Source organism: Mesoplodon densirostris, chromosome 8 (genome assembly GCF_025265405.1).
Source record: "Mesoplodon densirostris isolate mMesDen1 chromosome 8, mMesDen1 primary haplotype, whole genome shotgun sequence".
In the NCBI taxonomy this organism is placed as follows: domain Eukaryota; kingdom Metazoa; phylum Chordata; class Mammalia; order Artiodactyla; family Ziphiidae; genus Mesoplodon; species Mesoplodon densirostris.
The window spans coordinates 58,181,978-58,197,323 of NC_082668.1; the positions used below are offsets into that span (position 1 = coordinate 58,181,978).

The window sequence follows — 15,346 nt, forward strand, 5'->3', positions numbered from 1 at the left end:
TTACATTGTAATGACATGAATACGCTTTTGGATACGCTGAAACTATGTCTGCCACTAATGAGAATGAACAGAGTCTTCTTCCGTATGCTGGTCATTTCCCATCACAAAGAAAGTGGCCTCAGTAGATAGCTGGTCCTGCTGGTTACCTAATTTGTTAATAGTAATAATAATAGCTTTAGGTAAACTACCCCAAAACTCAAATCATCGTTTTTATCAAAAGTTCTCTAACATTCCAATGACTTAATCCATCATTATACAGAAGGCCAGTTCCCTTGCTTTCCCAGGGGTATATTTTTCAACTCACTTGATTTGTAGGATTCACTAGGAAGTTATCTTGTTTTATGGGGGCAGTATTTTGATGTTTTTCAGGTGCCTTAGTGGAATTCATGGCAATGGTGCCTTCTAAAAAATGTCCGTACTAAAGTTTTGTAGCAAATCTGTTTTATGAAGAATTAATCACCTATTCACGTGTGTGTGTGTGTGTAGACTTTAAAATATCATGATACAGTTCCCAAACCATTCACTGTTGTGTTGCTTGTTAAGCATGTGGATTTGCCATTAGCAAAGTGAAATATCCATCGTCTAGGGTCTGTGTTTGTGTGTGTGTATACACAAAGATGTCTCATGTAAGGGGGTACAGTTTGCATCTAGTCCAGAGGTTTATGAATCGGGTCCAGTAGTGCCCCAAAGGTTCCATGGAATAGTCTAACAGGCCACTCTTAAGGACAAACAGTCAAACAGGGGAGCTCTGTTTAATTTCATCTGGAGCATTCCACTCTTTTTGATATTGGCATGCAATGCAGAAATTTGAAGAAAAGCATTTGGTTGCTTATCCAAATATTATCTTCATCTCTGGACCAAGGCAGGACATCAGAGAGCTGTGTACTTGAACTCTATTGGTTGATTCCTCGTAGAATCATTTTCACTGATTTGTACTTTGCCACTGTACCCTTGGAGTGTTCTAGAAGAGCCCAAGATCCCACTGACCACACACTGCTGCTGTCTGTTTTATAGATGAGGTGATGTGTTGAGTGCATTGCTCAGCACAGCATCTGTGTTGATGAGAACTCTTCGGGTAAAATTCCACCAGTGCTTGGAAGCAGGGGAATGGCTTCTCCTAAAACAATAATAAAAAAAAGAATATATACTTTACTCCTACACATATGAGGGCTATAGTAGCCACTTTTTTTTTGGTCCCTAGGAAGTTCACAGTCAGACTTGCTACCCACTTTTAGCAATTCTTTGGTAAATATTTAGGGGGAAAGGTTTCTACCCTTGACATCCTTTCTTACTGTTCCATCCTTTTATTGCCCTACACTTATCTGTCTTAATGTAATTTTCTAATACATGTATTGTGGCAGGTTACCCCAGATCTCTTTAATTCCATGTAGAACTTTCCTATTCTCTTTTGGGCAACTACCTGGATGTCCTGTAGGCACATCAAACTTAATATTCCCTAAAGAAAATTCTCTTTATCTTCCTTTTTAAACCTTCCCCTCTTCCCATTTCTCATTTTTGGTAGAGGGGTCCCATTGGTCTGGAATCTGTCTTTTCTATTCTCTCTCTCTCATGCATCCCACTCAGTTGTTAACCAAATCCTTTAAACCCAGCCTCTGCACTACCTTTCAAACTTCTCCTGATTCTCTCATTCATCAGTACTTGCATGGACTATTTCTCTAGTTTCATAACTGGCCTCAGTTTCTCTGTCATCTTGTTATGAACATTATGTTCACTGATGTTAGTTATTTAAAAGTCATTTGCTCTCCTGTGATTCTTATTGTTATTATTTACAGAATGAAGCCTAAATCTCTCACATGACATTCCAGGCTTTTTATAATTTGCTTCCCAACCTACGTTCTCAGTCTCATCTCTGTCCATTCCTCCCTCCCCCATGTGTCCTTCACTGTAGCCACTTGCCTGCTCTGCGGTCCCCAAACACAAAATGCATTTCAGCACCTAGTTCTCTTGCCCTGAAATGCCCTTCCTGGCACCTTCAAGCCCTTTCCCCCTGGCTCCTCTCAAATATTACCTTGTGGAGATTTCCCTCTTGTTTTTTTCCTCACCACAGAAGAACTGATTGCCTTTTCCTCATTCTTTCTCTGTCACTCTCTTAATACCATCGTTAGAATGTTCATTGCCCTATTTGGACTTTGCTGTATGTACAGATCTTCCTCCAAAAATCGTGAGCTCCTCAAGGAGTTTGGCTGAGTAGAAGGAGGGAATGAACCAGGTATCTGCCAAGCCTGCTCTTAAAAGCAAAAGTAAACTGATCGGGGGACTGTAGAACCCCTAGAATTGATAACACCTTTCATGGGTAAGGATTGAAAGCGTGGGCTAATTCACGTCTGACCTTAAAATGTTAATATTTTGTAAACTTTCTTTATGGTCATGGTACATTTGTAATGCCATTATGCTAAAGGTTCTAGCAGTCCAAGTGAGTTTTTGTAATTCCTTTACAGAAGAAACTTATGCGATGTTCTTTTTTTCTTTTAGGAATAGGCGAGCCAAGAGGCTGAAAATCTGAAGAATGTTTCCAAAGTGTAATCTGGCTGTCATTCGCTGGTTATGGAAGGGCATGAGGAAGCTATTTTTATTACTTTCTTTCTTGCTGTCCCATGCAGCTCATTTGGAAGGCAAAAAGGATAATCAGTTCATCTGGAAACCAGGTAGGGATGTCCTGGCTCTCCCTTTGTCCCATTTTCGTTAATGAGAAGACTATTCTTTCCATCCTTGTACTTCTTATTTGTGGAGTAGTGGGAAATCTCCAGAGAGGGAAAAACTAGATTCTTCTTTACAATACATTTGATGCTTATTCCTGCATAATTGTCACCTCCATCCATGATGCTTGTTATCCTTCTGAATTTTCATGTTGTTGTCAGTTAAAGTGATGATTTCCATAGTTACATCTGCTTCTCCTTTGTCAAATATATCACTGCTGTGCAGCACATTTGTAGCGAAAATGGCATCTGAATTTAGCTGATATCCTCAGCTAAAAATGCTTTGGGCCACTAATATATGTCTCTTTCTCCTAGGGTACAAACTAGTTAGTTATTTACTATTGAATGTTTTCTAGCATAGATTCTGTATATCTAAGTTTTGGGGCATGAAAAATTATCCTAACAGCTTTGCCCATTAGTTATAATTTTACAGTTGCCTTAATGTGTCCTGAGATCCTTAGCTACCTCGTACGTAAGTATATGAATAAGTTGAGTTGAGGTTTGGAGACTTGCATGTAACTTATGTTCTTTTCTAGATATTTCCTTAATGTAGCTTTGGGAAAGATCTGTTTAATTTTAAAGGCTAATACTTTATCAGCTTAAATTATGAACCCCAAATATCTTGGCTGTTTGTATCACTGATGTTTTTCTTTGCCCTAGATTTTAATTTTCTTAAAGTTCCACAATCAGATCATTTAAAATATGTATTACTGTTTCAAGAGTCCATTCTTGCAAATATAGATAACTTATACACCTGATATCTTAGAACTGGAAAATGTGATGTTGTAGAAGATCTATGGTCCTCGGAGAGTTTTCACTTTAGTCTCATCATCCGTAAATTAAATAGACTGTAAACATATTATGTCATCATGGAAATATGTATAATAGTGATATTTGCAATATTTAAATGGTTTTGCAAAAATGAAAGTGAATTATGCTTTAAAGTATATTAAGTAAAACCCCAGCACCATTAGGGATACAGTCTGGAGGAAATTTAATTGCATTAAAGCCCCTATAAATTAATTTAATTGTGAGCTCTAATACCACATTAATGATTTTCATTTTTTACCTCACAGTTTTAGGAAGTTTGGAAATAGTTCTAAAAGTCAAGATTGCATTTATGTGAATGAGGCTATTTTATTTTAATCAGAAAAGAGTAAACATTTTATCAGATCTAAATAAGCACATTTATATGACTGTACTCCTGTCTAAAGTTCTCAAAAAAGTGCAATTAAGATGGAAAGTAGCAAATCTGAAACGTGAATGGGATGCGTTAAGAAAATGGGTTTCCGCAACGAAGAGTAGCCCCCGCTCGCTGGAACTAGAGAAAGCCCGCGTGCAGCAGCAAAGCCCCAACGCGGCCAAAAATAAATAAATTTAAAAAGTAAATAAATTTAAAAGAAAATGGGCTTATTTTGAAGGAAATTTAAAAAATAGGCCTGCTTTTCTAAAAGTAGGTCAATGGAACAAGCTGGTACAGACCCACTCTGCAGTGGGGATGGACACTTTGATAGCTGTCACACTTAAGTTTCAGAAGTGAGGATCCTTCCCATCAGATGTTTTGCACTGTTCAAAATGAATATCGATGTCATCACTCTCATTTTCTCTGGTATTCATTACTTCTTTCCCTCATTAGTGTGCCATCAAAAAGGTAATAACATATATTTTTCCCATATGGTTTCATTTCTCAATTACAAATTTATTACTTGTATGTGATCAGACATTTTAAAAGTTGACAAAATTTCAGAGATATAAAATTAAAAGCCAAAGTCTAGGCCATGTGTTCCACTCTCCCTTTTCTTATATATCCTTCAGAAACATTCCTTGCACATGTAAGTACATCTCTATGCATAGTTGTGTATATAAATCACACAAAATACACACACACACATAAGTTTTACTATAATTATTAGTTAGGGTTCTGCCAAAAAAAGAAATGGTACATGCGAAGTAGGTCATTGAGAAGAGTTTAATAAAAGAACTATTTACAGAAGTAGGAAAGTATCAACAAGGTTTAAGATCAGCTACCAGGAATTGTGGAGTGCCCCTGAGCAGGTATCAGTCTTTATGACACTGGGTCTGCAGGGGCAAAGGAAGGAAGTAGTTTCCAGAATCTGGAGAGAAAACTTTTTTATGGAGAGGGTGCTTGAGAGATGCTGTGGCCTTTAGAGGGGTATAAACAACGTGCAGGGGAAAGTTGGGAAGAGGCTCAAGGTGATGAATGGCCCTTGTCCTTACATCTCCTGCCAGGGATCTCATTGGCTGAATCCAACCAGAAGCCACAAGGCAAGGGAAGGGAACCCATCAATGCCTCCATACAGACCTTCCTCCTGGGCAGGAAGCCAAGTGTGGAATGGTGGAGAATGTGGATCTGAAAATATCTAATTTTTACATACCTGTTGGTACATTCACACAAACACTGTTTCAAACAATCAGAATCATACTTGGCAGAATCATCTTCTCCAGGTTGCTTTTATCATATAATGATGTCTTGATGAATATTACACATTAGTGCACATGGGTCAGTTTCATCTTTTAATGGTTGCATAGTTTTCTTTTGTACTTTTGTTTAATAATTTATTTAAACAGTGCCCTATTGGTTTATCTTTTCTTTCCCTATTGCTTGGCATTTCAGTGGCTTTTCATTTTTTGCTATTATAAATAGTACTGACATGAATGCAACATTATTTTAAAGGCAGTAAATCAATTTGAGGAGTCATATGCCCCAGAGAATTCTGGGTCATCACCTTCAAAGACAACCTCAACATCTTAGAATCTGTACCTACTTATGCATGATTTATTATTTCTCATTTGCATTTAAAAAAAAGCTTGATTGCAGTTGAAATTAACTGCATTTTTTTGTAGTATATTATCAAATCCAACAACTCAGGTCCAGTGTAATCTGGAATTTGAATAGATTTCCCTGGAGACCCAGATAGATATACCTTATTTTAGAAACCTGGAAACAATTCTCTGGATTTAGATTGTGGCACCAATCACTTAAGCTCTTTGCTGGTATCTATTGTTTTTCCCCTGAATCCATAGGTTAGATGTTAGTCAACCTCATCCAAATTAGAAGCATTTCTAAGTGAGTCCTGGCTTTGGAAAAACAATGGATTGATGAATAATAAGTGAGTGATACGTTATGTTGCTAAGGGTTTCTCTACTGTGTGAGAGTCTGATGAGATGTAGGCTGTGGGGTCATTGATCTGGCAAGGCTGTTGAATGCCTGTCATCATTGTGATGAGATCTGTTGATCTATATTTAGTGTTGGGCAATTGGACATCCATGCCAAGAAAGAAGGATCATGTCAGCAAGCGTATCAAATAAGGAGTGATGCTGCTTGTTGTTTTAAGTAAGCACATAGCTATTCATGTCTGCATGCTTTGTAGAGATGAACAGATCATGGCCTCTGAAGCCACAATAACTAGTGGTCTCTTAAAATATTTCTCAATACTGGTCCTACGAGGTTCATTCATTCCTCTGATCCTTGTTGAGACCTTATTGTGTTCGAGGCACTATTACAAATACATGAGATAAGTTGAGAATAAAACTGACAAATCCTTGATCCTCATGAACAGGCTAATAAACACGATCAAGAAGTTAAATAGAGAGTGTGTTGGATGGTGATGAGTGCTTAGGAGGAAAGATAAGGCAAGGAGGAAGGATATGCAGTGTTAGGTGAGAGACTAAGAGTTTTTTTTCTCATTGTAGTTTTTTAATTTATTTTTTATTGAAGTATAGTTGATTTATAGTGTATTAGTTTCAATTGTACAGCAAACTGATTCAGTTATATATATATTCTTTTTCATATTCTTTTCCCATATAGGTTATTACAAAATATTGAGTATAGTTCCCTGTGCTATACAGTAGGGCCTTGTTTATCTATTTTATATATAGTAGTATGTGTATATTACTCCCAAATTCTTCATTTATCCCCCTGCCCACCTTTCCCCTTTGGTAACCATAAGTTTGTTTTCTATCTCAGTAAGTCTGTTTTTGTTTCATAAATAAGTTCATTTGTATCATTTTTTAAGATTCCACCCATAAGTGATATCTGAGAGACTGACATTTGAAGTGGGTGGGCTATGGGCTGCCTCACTGAGGAAGGGAATTTGAGTAAAGACCTGAAGGAAGTGAGGGAGCCAGCCATGGGGATATCAGGGAATATCCCAGATGGGGGGAACCACAAGAGCAAAAGGCCCTGAGGCAGGCGTGGCTGTGACATGTTTGAGGACCAGAGAAGAGCCCACCATGCTGGAGCAGAGTGAACATGGGGGGCAGTGATAGGAGGTCAGGTCAGAGGGGTAATCAGGCCCAAATCAGGTATGTCTTCATAGGTTGGAATACAATTTTGGCTTTTACTCTTGGGCGAGATAGAAAGACAGGGGGAGTTTTTAGAGTGGTGACGTGATTTTTTTTTAAATAATATTTTAATAGGATTATCTTGGGTGGTCAGTTGAGCAAGTGGTCACAGGGAAACCGCTGGGAGGCTACTATAGAAATAAGGACGAGTGATGATAATAGCTTGAATGAAGGCCATGGCAGAGAAGGTGGTGAGAAGGGGTTGAAGGTCGGATATATTTAAGGCCATGGTTTTCTACCAGGGGAGATTGTGCACAGCAGGGGACATTTGGGACTGTCACAACTGGTTGTCACAACTGGGTTGTGCTAGCTACATCTGTGAGTAGAAGCCAGGGATGCTGCTAAACACTCTAAAATGTAGAGGACAGCCCGCACAATAAAGAATTATCCTGCCCAAAATGTCAATACTGCCCAGATTGAGAGACATTGTTTTGAGGTAAAACCATCATGATTTACTGGTGTGGGGAGGGGGAGGGAGAGAGATACAAGGGCGATACTGAGGATTTGCCCTGAGCAACCAGGAGAGTGGAGTTGCCATCATTTAACCTGGGCTACTGGGAAGGAGCTGGCGTGGAGGGAATATGAGTAACTTGGTATTGGACATGTTCAATTTTTAAGTCTGTTAGAAATTCACATGGAGATGTTGACCAGGGAGTTGGGTCTGAATTCAGGAGTCAGGTCTCTGCTACAGATATAAGTTTGGAAGTCCCTAGCAGTGAGGTAGAATTTAAATGTATAGCCTTAGAATTGAAGAGGCGACCTTGAAGTTTGTGATCCTGTGTTTATAAAGGATAAGTTTCTAATTTACTTCCTTTGGGCCAAATGACATTTAAAAAAATTATGGTGGTAAAATACACATGACATAAACTTTACCATTTTAACCATTTTAAAGTATACAATTCATTGACATTTAGTATATGCAGTGTGTTGGAAACATTACCATTGTCTACTTCCAGAACATTTTCACCATTCCAAATTACATTTTACAAGTATTCATAAAAAGACTGGAAAACAATTTGCTGTGAATAATGAGGTCTGAAAGAAAAAAATCCATATTTGTCTTTTTGTGAGAGGTTCTTTTAATAGCCTTAAGTCATCCTCAGAGGTCACTCCGTATACTAGAAAAAACATACTTTGTATACTTTGTACATAGGTGGACTCACATTCAAGTCCTAAGCATCCAGAAAGGAGAAAGTTATTTAACCTCTCTGAGCCCTATTTATCTATTGGAAATGAGGGCAGTAAATAGCTTAAGAGGACTGGTTTGAAAATCAAAGTAAAACAAATATATTGAAAAACTTAGTGTATTGTAGCTACTCATGAATGTTAGCTATTATTTTTATCATTATTATATAATTATTTGATGTTTGAAATATTCTTGCTTTTATGTTATGCAGTTTTTGCATACTTTTTTCCTTTAGACTCACAAAAGAGGTGAGGTCAATTTGACAGCTATATATACTTTATTAGTGAATGGTCATAGGTAATTTCGCTGACTTTTTAGCTCTAAAACTTTCTATATGACAGACTCTTGGAAAGTTTTAATTTCAGTAGATCCTTCCTGCTGAATAAAAAGGGTGAGAATAATGACCTATGTTCTAAGAACTAAGTAGATAAGTTAAAATTAATCTTTTTGAAAGAAAAAAACGAGACTATGAAAATGGTGTTGGATAAGAAAAAAGGATCTTACTTAGGTTAATATTTAATTATAGCTTAAATAATAACGTTTTCAGAGTTGAAAGGACTTTAAGGAAAAATGATATTTTATATATATATTTATATGTATATTTAAGTTTAGGAATCTTAGAGACAATACAGTGTTCTTAGGATAAAGCTAATTTTTTGAATATGTGCTAGAAGTTCGTAAAATATTTCTTCTGAGAATTTTATTAAATTGGAATCATTTAAATTACATCTATGGCTATTAATTTATCTTAGAGCTATGTGTATAATAAATTCTCAATGGTGTTATTTCTGTGATATCAAAAAGCATAGAAATGTATAGCATGGGATTCACTGCTAAAACTTCTAATCATTTTTCCTTGGAGGCCACAAGTACTAATTTGGTAATGTTCCCAATAAGCCAGAAAAGGTCTATATTACCTAAATAATTTGAAAAAAATTACTCCAATTTTTTTCTAAATATTACTATAATGGAGGCTCCCTGAGGAGAGAGATGTTGTTGATTTTATTCACTGATATATTCCCAGTACCCAGAACATAAATAAATGTTGCATAAAATATCCCCAGCACATTAAGTACTTATAGAATGAGGGGCACTGTCTTTTGTGTGTGTGTGTGTGTGTGTGTGTGTGTGTGTGTGTGTGTGTGTGTGTGTATTTAGGGGAGTTGAGAAGTGAAGAGTTGAAGAAATAGAACATATGATACATGTGATTCTAGAACTTGAAATATTGGGTTGGTCAAAAAGTTCGTTCGGATTTTCCCATACGATGGTATGGAAAAATCTGAATGAACTTTTTGGCCAACCCAATATATATTGAAGAGAGGATATGAAATGATGAAAACCAAAGTCAACCTTATAAATCAGTAAATACGAAAATTAATGATCTGTATTTTCTTGTTCCTTGGTTCCAGTACCATTTCTGATCATCTCTGGAAAAGATGTTGAACACAATTTGTATGAAAAGAAATAGGTACACATAGTAAGAAATTTAACCATTACTTCAATTCTCATGATGAGATATTACAGTTGCATGTTGTCTTCCATTTAATTTCCTCAGAGGCAGCCGGTTTCAACTCTTTCTACTGTTTATCCTGATGTTTACCTCCATATTTCTAAGTAATATACTCATTATTGATATTTCTTGATTTGTGTTGAATATTTCCTATTGATTTTCTCCTATGTCAGCTGAAGATTTATCTCTAATCTACCTACCCCTTTCCCTCTTTATTGCCTCCCTTTAAAGTAGTTATATCAAAATACTTAGATCAATGAACAGTGATTGTATTATTATTTCTACATAGATACTGTTCTCTGCTGAGTCAAACAGTGTACCATACTTCCGCCTCCTTTTTTTTCAGCTTTTTGTTTTATACAGAAATTAAAAATTGCCTCATCTTTTCTTTTGCTTTGCCTTCTTCAAGTCTACTGCTGCTTTCCTCCTGATGCTCCAGCTGACATACCCATATTAATTTTTTTTCTTTTAGCGATGTGGAGCATCTTTTTAAAAAATATTTATTTATTTAATTTTATTTTTGGCTGAATTGGGTCTTAGTTGCAGCACATGGGACCTTCGCTGTGGTATGTGGGATATTTCGATGCAGGGTGCAGGCTATTTGTTGTGGTGCATGGGCTTCTCTCTAGTTGTGGCGGCATGAGCTCCAGAGCACGTGGTCTCTGTAGTTGCAGCTCACATGCTTAGTTGCCCCGTGGCATGTGGGATCTTAGTTCCCCGACCAGGAATTGAACTCGTGTCCCATGCATTGGAAGGCGGATTCTAAACCAATGGACCACCAGGGAAGTCCCCGATACTAATTTTTTGAAACATTTAAGCACTGTTCAAAACATTCTATTATGTTTTTTGGGGGGAGATATTTCCACAGCCCTATGCCCTCCTGATTCAGTGTGGACTGCTGCACAGTTTCTCATCTTGAACCCCTTGTTCCCAGTTCCAGTACCAGTTCTCTTCCTTGCCTTTATTGCTTTATTTTCTAAAACTGATAAAATAGGGTACAATGGAAGTCATTTTTCATGTCTGAAAGGGTCTCTGCTTGTCATATACTTGACTGATAGCTTGGGTGTGGAGTTCAAGGTTAAAAAGTACTTTTCCCTCAGAATTTTGGAGGCTCTGCTCTACGTATTCCAGCCTCCAGTATTGTTGCTAAGAAGTTTTGGTCATTCTGATCTCATCTCTGTATGTTACCTGTTTGTTTCTTTTCCTCTTTCTGAATCTTCTTTTTATCCACGAAGTTCTGAAATTTCATAATTATGTACTTTGGGCTGAGTCCTTTCTCCTTTATTTTACTGGCCATTAGGAGAATATTTTAGCAATATGCTCATGCTCTGTAGTTCTGAGATTTATTTTTTATATGATTTTCTACCTCTGTTGTCTCTCTTCCTTCTGAAACTCCTTAGACAGATGTTTTACCTCTCTAATTGATCTTCAAATTTTAGATACATCCACTGTTTGTTCTTCTGTTTACATTTTATTCTAATATCTAAAATATTTATTATATTTCATCTTTCAACCCTTCCATTGAATATTTTTTATTTCAGCCAGCACATTTTAAATTTCTAAGATATCTTATTCTATAATTTTTATTTTATTTTATTTTATTTATTTTTATTTTTTTCAGTACACGGGCCTCTCACTGCCGCGGCCTCTCCCGCCGCGGAGCACAGGCTCCGGACGCGCAGGCCCAGCAGCCATGGCCCACGGGCCCAGCCGCTGCGCGGCATGTGGGATCCTCCCGGACCGGGGCACGAACCCCCGTCCCCTGCATCGGCAGGCAGACTCCCAACCACTTGCGCCACCAGGGAAGCCCTAATTTTTTTAATTTTTAATTTTTTTCACATCTTTATTGGAGTATAAATGCTTTACAATGTTGTTAGTTTCTGCTGTACAACAAGGTGAATCAGCTATATGTATACATATATCCCCATATCCCCTCCCTCTTGGGCCTCCCTCCCACCCTCCCTATCCCACCCCTCTAGGTGGTCACAAAGCATCGAGTTGATCTCCTTGTTCTATGCAGCAGTTTCCCCCTAGCTATCCATTTTACATTTGGTGGTGTATGTATGTCAGTGCTACTCTCCCACTTCATCCCAGCTTTCCCTATCCCCCTATGCCCTCAAGTCCGTTCTCTACATCTGTGTCTTTATTCCTGCCCAGCCACTAGGTTCATCAGTACCGCTTTTTTACATTCCATATATATGCATTAGAAACCGTATTTGTTTTTCTCTTTCTGACTTACTTCACTCTGTATGGCACATTCTCGGTCCATCCACCTCACTAAAATAACTCAGTTTCATCCCTTTTTATGGCTGAGTAATATTCCATTGTATATACGTGCCACATCTTCTTTATCCATTCATCTGCTGATGGACATTTAGGTTGCTTCCATGTCCTGGCTCTTGTAAATAGTGCTGCAGTGAACATTGTGGTACATTTATTTTTGAATTATGGTTTTCTCAGGGTATATGCCCAGTAGTGGGATTGCTGGGTCATATGGTAGTTTTTTGTTTTTGGGTTTTTTTTTTTGTGGTACGCGGGCCTCTCACTGTTGTGGCCTCTCCCGTTGCGGAGCACAGGCTCCGGATGCGCAGGCCCAGCGGCCATGGCTCACAGGCCTAGTCACTCCGCGGCATGTGGGATCTTCCCGAACCGGGACATGAACCCGTGTCCCCTGCATCGGCAGGCGGACTCTCAACCACTGCGCCACCAGGGAAGCCCCATATGGTAGTTTTTTATGGAAGTGCCATACTGTTCTCCATAGTAGCTGTATCAATTTATATTCCCACCAACAATACAGGAGGATTCCCCTTTCTCCACACCCTCTCCAGCGTTTATTGTTTGTAGATTTTTTGATGATGGCCATTCTGACTGGTGTGAGGTGATACCTCATTGTGGTTTTGATTTGCATTTCTCTAATGTTTAGTGATGTTGAGCATCTTTTCATGTATTTGTTGGCCATCTGTATGCCTGCTTTGGAGAAATGTCTATTTAGGTCTTCTGCCCATTTTTGTTTGTTTTTGTGATATTGAGCTGCATGATCTGCTTGTATATTTTGGAGATTAATCATTTTGTCCATTGATTCATTTGCAAATATTTTCTCCCATTTTGAGGGTTGTCTTTTTGTCTTGTTTATGGTTTCCTTTGCTGTGCAAAACCTTTTAAGTTTCATTAGGTCCCATTTGTTTATTTTTGTTTTTGTTTCCCTTACTCTAGGAGGTGAATCAAAAAGGATCTTGCTGTGATTTATGTCATAGAGTAGTCTGCCTATGTTTTCCCCTAAGACTTTTATAGTGTGGGTCTTACATTTATGTCTTTAATCCATTTTGAGTTTATTTTTGTGTATGGTGTTAGGGAGTGTTCTAATTTCATTCTTTTACATGTATCTATCCATTTTTCCCAGCTTCGCTTACTGAAGAGGCTGTCTTTTCTCCATTGTATATTCTTGCCTCCTTTGTCAAAGATAAGGTGACCATATGTGTGTGGGTTTATTTCTGGGCTTTCTATCCTGTTCCATTGATCTATATTTCTGTTTTTCTGCCAGTACCATATTGTTTTGGTTACGGTAGCTTTGTAGTATAGTCTGAAGTCAGGGAGCCTGATTCCTCCAGCTCCATTTCTCTTTCTTAAGATTGCTTTGGCTCTTTGGGGTCTTTCGTGTTTCCATACAAATTGTAAAATTTCTTGTTCTAGTTCTATGAAAAATGCCATTGGTAATTTGCTAGGGATTGCACTGAACCTGTAGATTGCTTTGGGTAGTATAGTCATTTTCACAATATTGATTCTTCTAATCCAGGAGCATGGTATATCTCTCTGTTTATGTTATTTTTGATTTCTTTCATCAGTGTTTTATAGTTTTCCGAGTACAGATCTCTTGCTTCCTTAGGTAGGTTTACTCCTTGGTATTTTATTCTTTTTGTTGCAATGGTAAATGGGATTATTTCCTTAATTTCTCTTTCTGATCTTTCATTTTTAGTGTATTGGAATGTAAGAGATTTCTGTGCATTAATTTTGTATCCTGCAACCTTACCAAATTCATTGATTAGTTCTAGTAGTTTTCTGGTGGCATCTTTAGGATTCTCTATGTATAATATCATGTCATCAGCAAACAGTGACAGTTTTACTTCTTTTCCAATTTGTATTCCTTTTATTTCTTTTTCTTCTCTGATTGCTGTGGTTAGGACTTCCAATACTATGCTGAATAATAGTGGCAAGAGTGGACATCCTTGTCTTATTCCTGATCTTAGAGGAAATGCTTTCAGTTTTTCACCATTGAGAATAATGTTTGCCTTGGGTTTGTCGTATATGGCTTCTATTATGTTGAGGTTTCCTCTGGAGAGTTTTTATCGTGAACTGATGTTGAATTTTGTCAAATCTTTTTCTGCATCTATTGAGATGATCATATGGTTTTTATTCTTCAGTTTGTTAATATGGTGTATCACATTGATTGATTTGCATATATTGAAGAATCCTTGCATCCCTGGGATAAATCCCACTTGATCATGGTGTATGATCCTTTTAATGTGTTGTTGGATTCTGTTTGCTAGTAGTTTGTTGAGTATTTTTTCCGTCTATGTTCATCAGTGATATTGGTCTATAATTTTCTTTTTTTGTGATATCTTTGTCTGGTTTGGGTATCAGGGTGGCAGTGGCCTCGTAGAATGAGTTTGGGAGTGTTCCTCCCTCTGCAGGTTTTTGGAAGAGTTTGAGAAGTATAGGTGTTAACTCTTGTCTAAATGTTTGATAGAATTTGCCTGTGAAGCCATCTGGTCTTGGACTTTTGTTTGTTGGAAGATCTTTAATTATAGTTTCAATTTTATTACCTGTGATTCATCTGTTTATATTTTTGAAATCTTCCTTGTTCAATTTTGGAAGGTTGTACTTTTCCAAGAATTTGTCCATTTCTTCCAGATTGTCCATTTTATTGGTATAGAGTTGCTTGTGGTAGTCTGTTATGATCTTCTGTATTTCTGCATTGTCAGTTGTAATCTCTCCTTTTTCACTTCTATTTTTATTGATTTGAGTCCTCTCCCTTTTTTCTTGATGAATCTGGCTAAAGGTTTATCAATTTTGTTTATCTTTTCAAAGAACCAACTTTTACTTTTATTGATCTTTGCTCTTGTTTTCTTCATTTCTATTTCATTTATCTCTGCTCTGATCTTTATGATTCTTTCCTTCTACTAACTTTGTGTTTTCTTTGTTCTTCTTTTTCTAGTTGCTTTAGGTGTAAGGTTAGATTGTTTATTTGAAATTTTTCTTGTTTCTTGAGGTGAGCTTAAATTGCTATGAACTTCCCCCTTAGAAGTGCTTTTGCTGTGTCCCATAGCTTTTGGATCATTGTGTTTTCATTGTCATTTGTTTCTAGGTATTTTTTTAGTTTTTTGATTTCTTCAGTGATCTCTTGGTTGTTTAGCAGCACACTGTTTAGCCTCCATCTATTTGTGTTGTTTACTGTTTTTTTTCCTGTAATTGTTATCTAATCTCATAGCGTTGTGATCGGAAAAGATACTTGATAAGAATTCAGTTTTCTTAAACTTTCCAAGGCTTGATTTGTGACCCAGGATGTGATCT

General features: G+C 37.3%; 1 protein-coding gene across 1 annotated transcript in view; it reads left to right on the forward strand.

Annotated features, from left to right (window-relative positions):
- The first annotated feature begins 2,527 nt into the window (after positions 1 to 2,527).
- Positions 2,528 to 15,346, forward strand: part of THSD7B (thrombospondin type 1 domain containing 7B) — an 801,116-nt gene continuing 788,297 nt past the window's right edge. Inside the window, exon 1 of the mRNA XM_060106700.1 lies at positions 2,528 to 2,666. Within this exon, the coding sequence (XP_059962683.1) occupies positions 2,528 to 2,666 (139 nt within the window). The remainder of the gene's footprint in view (positions 2,667 to 15,346) is intronic.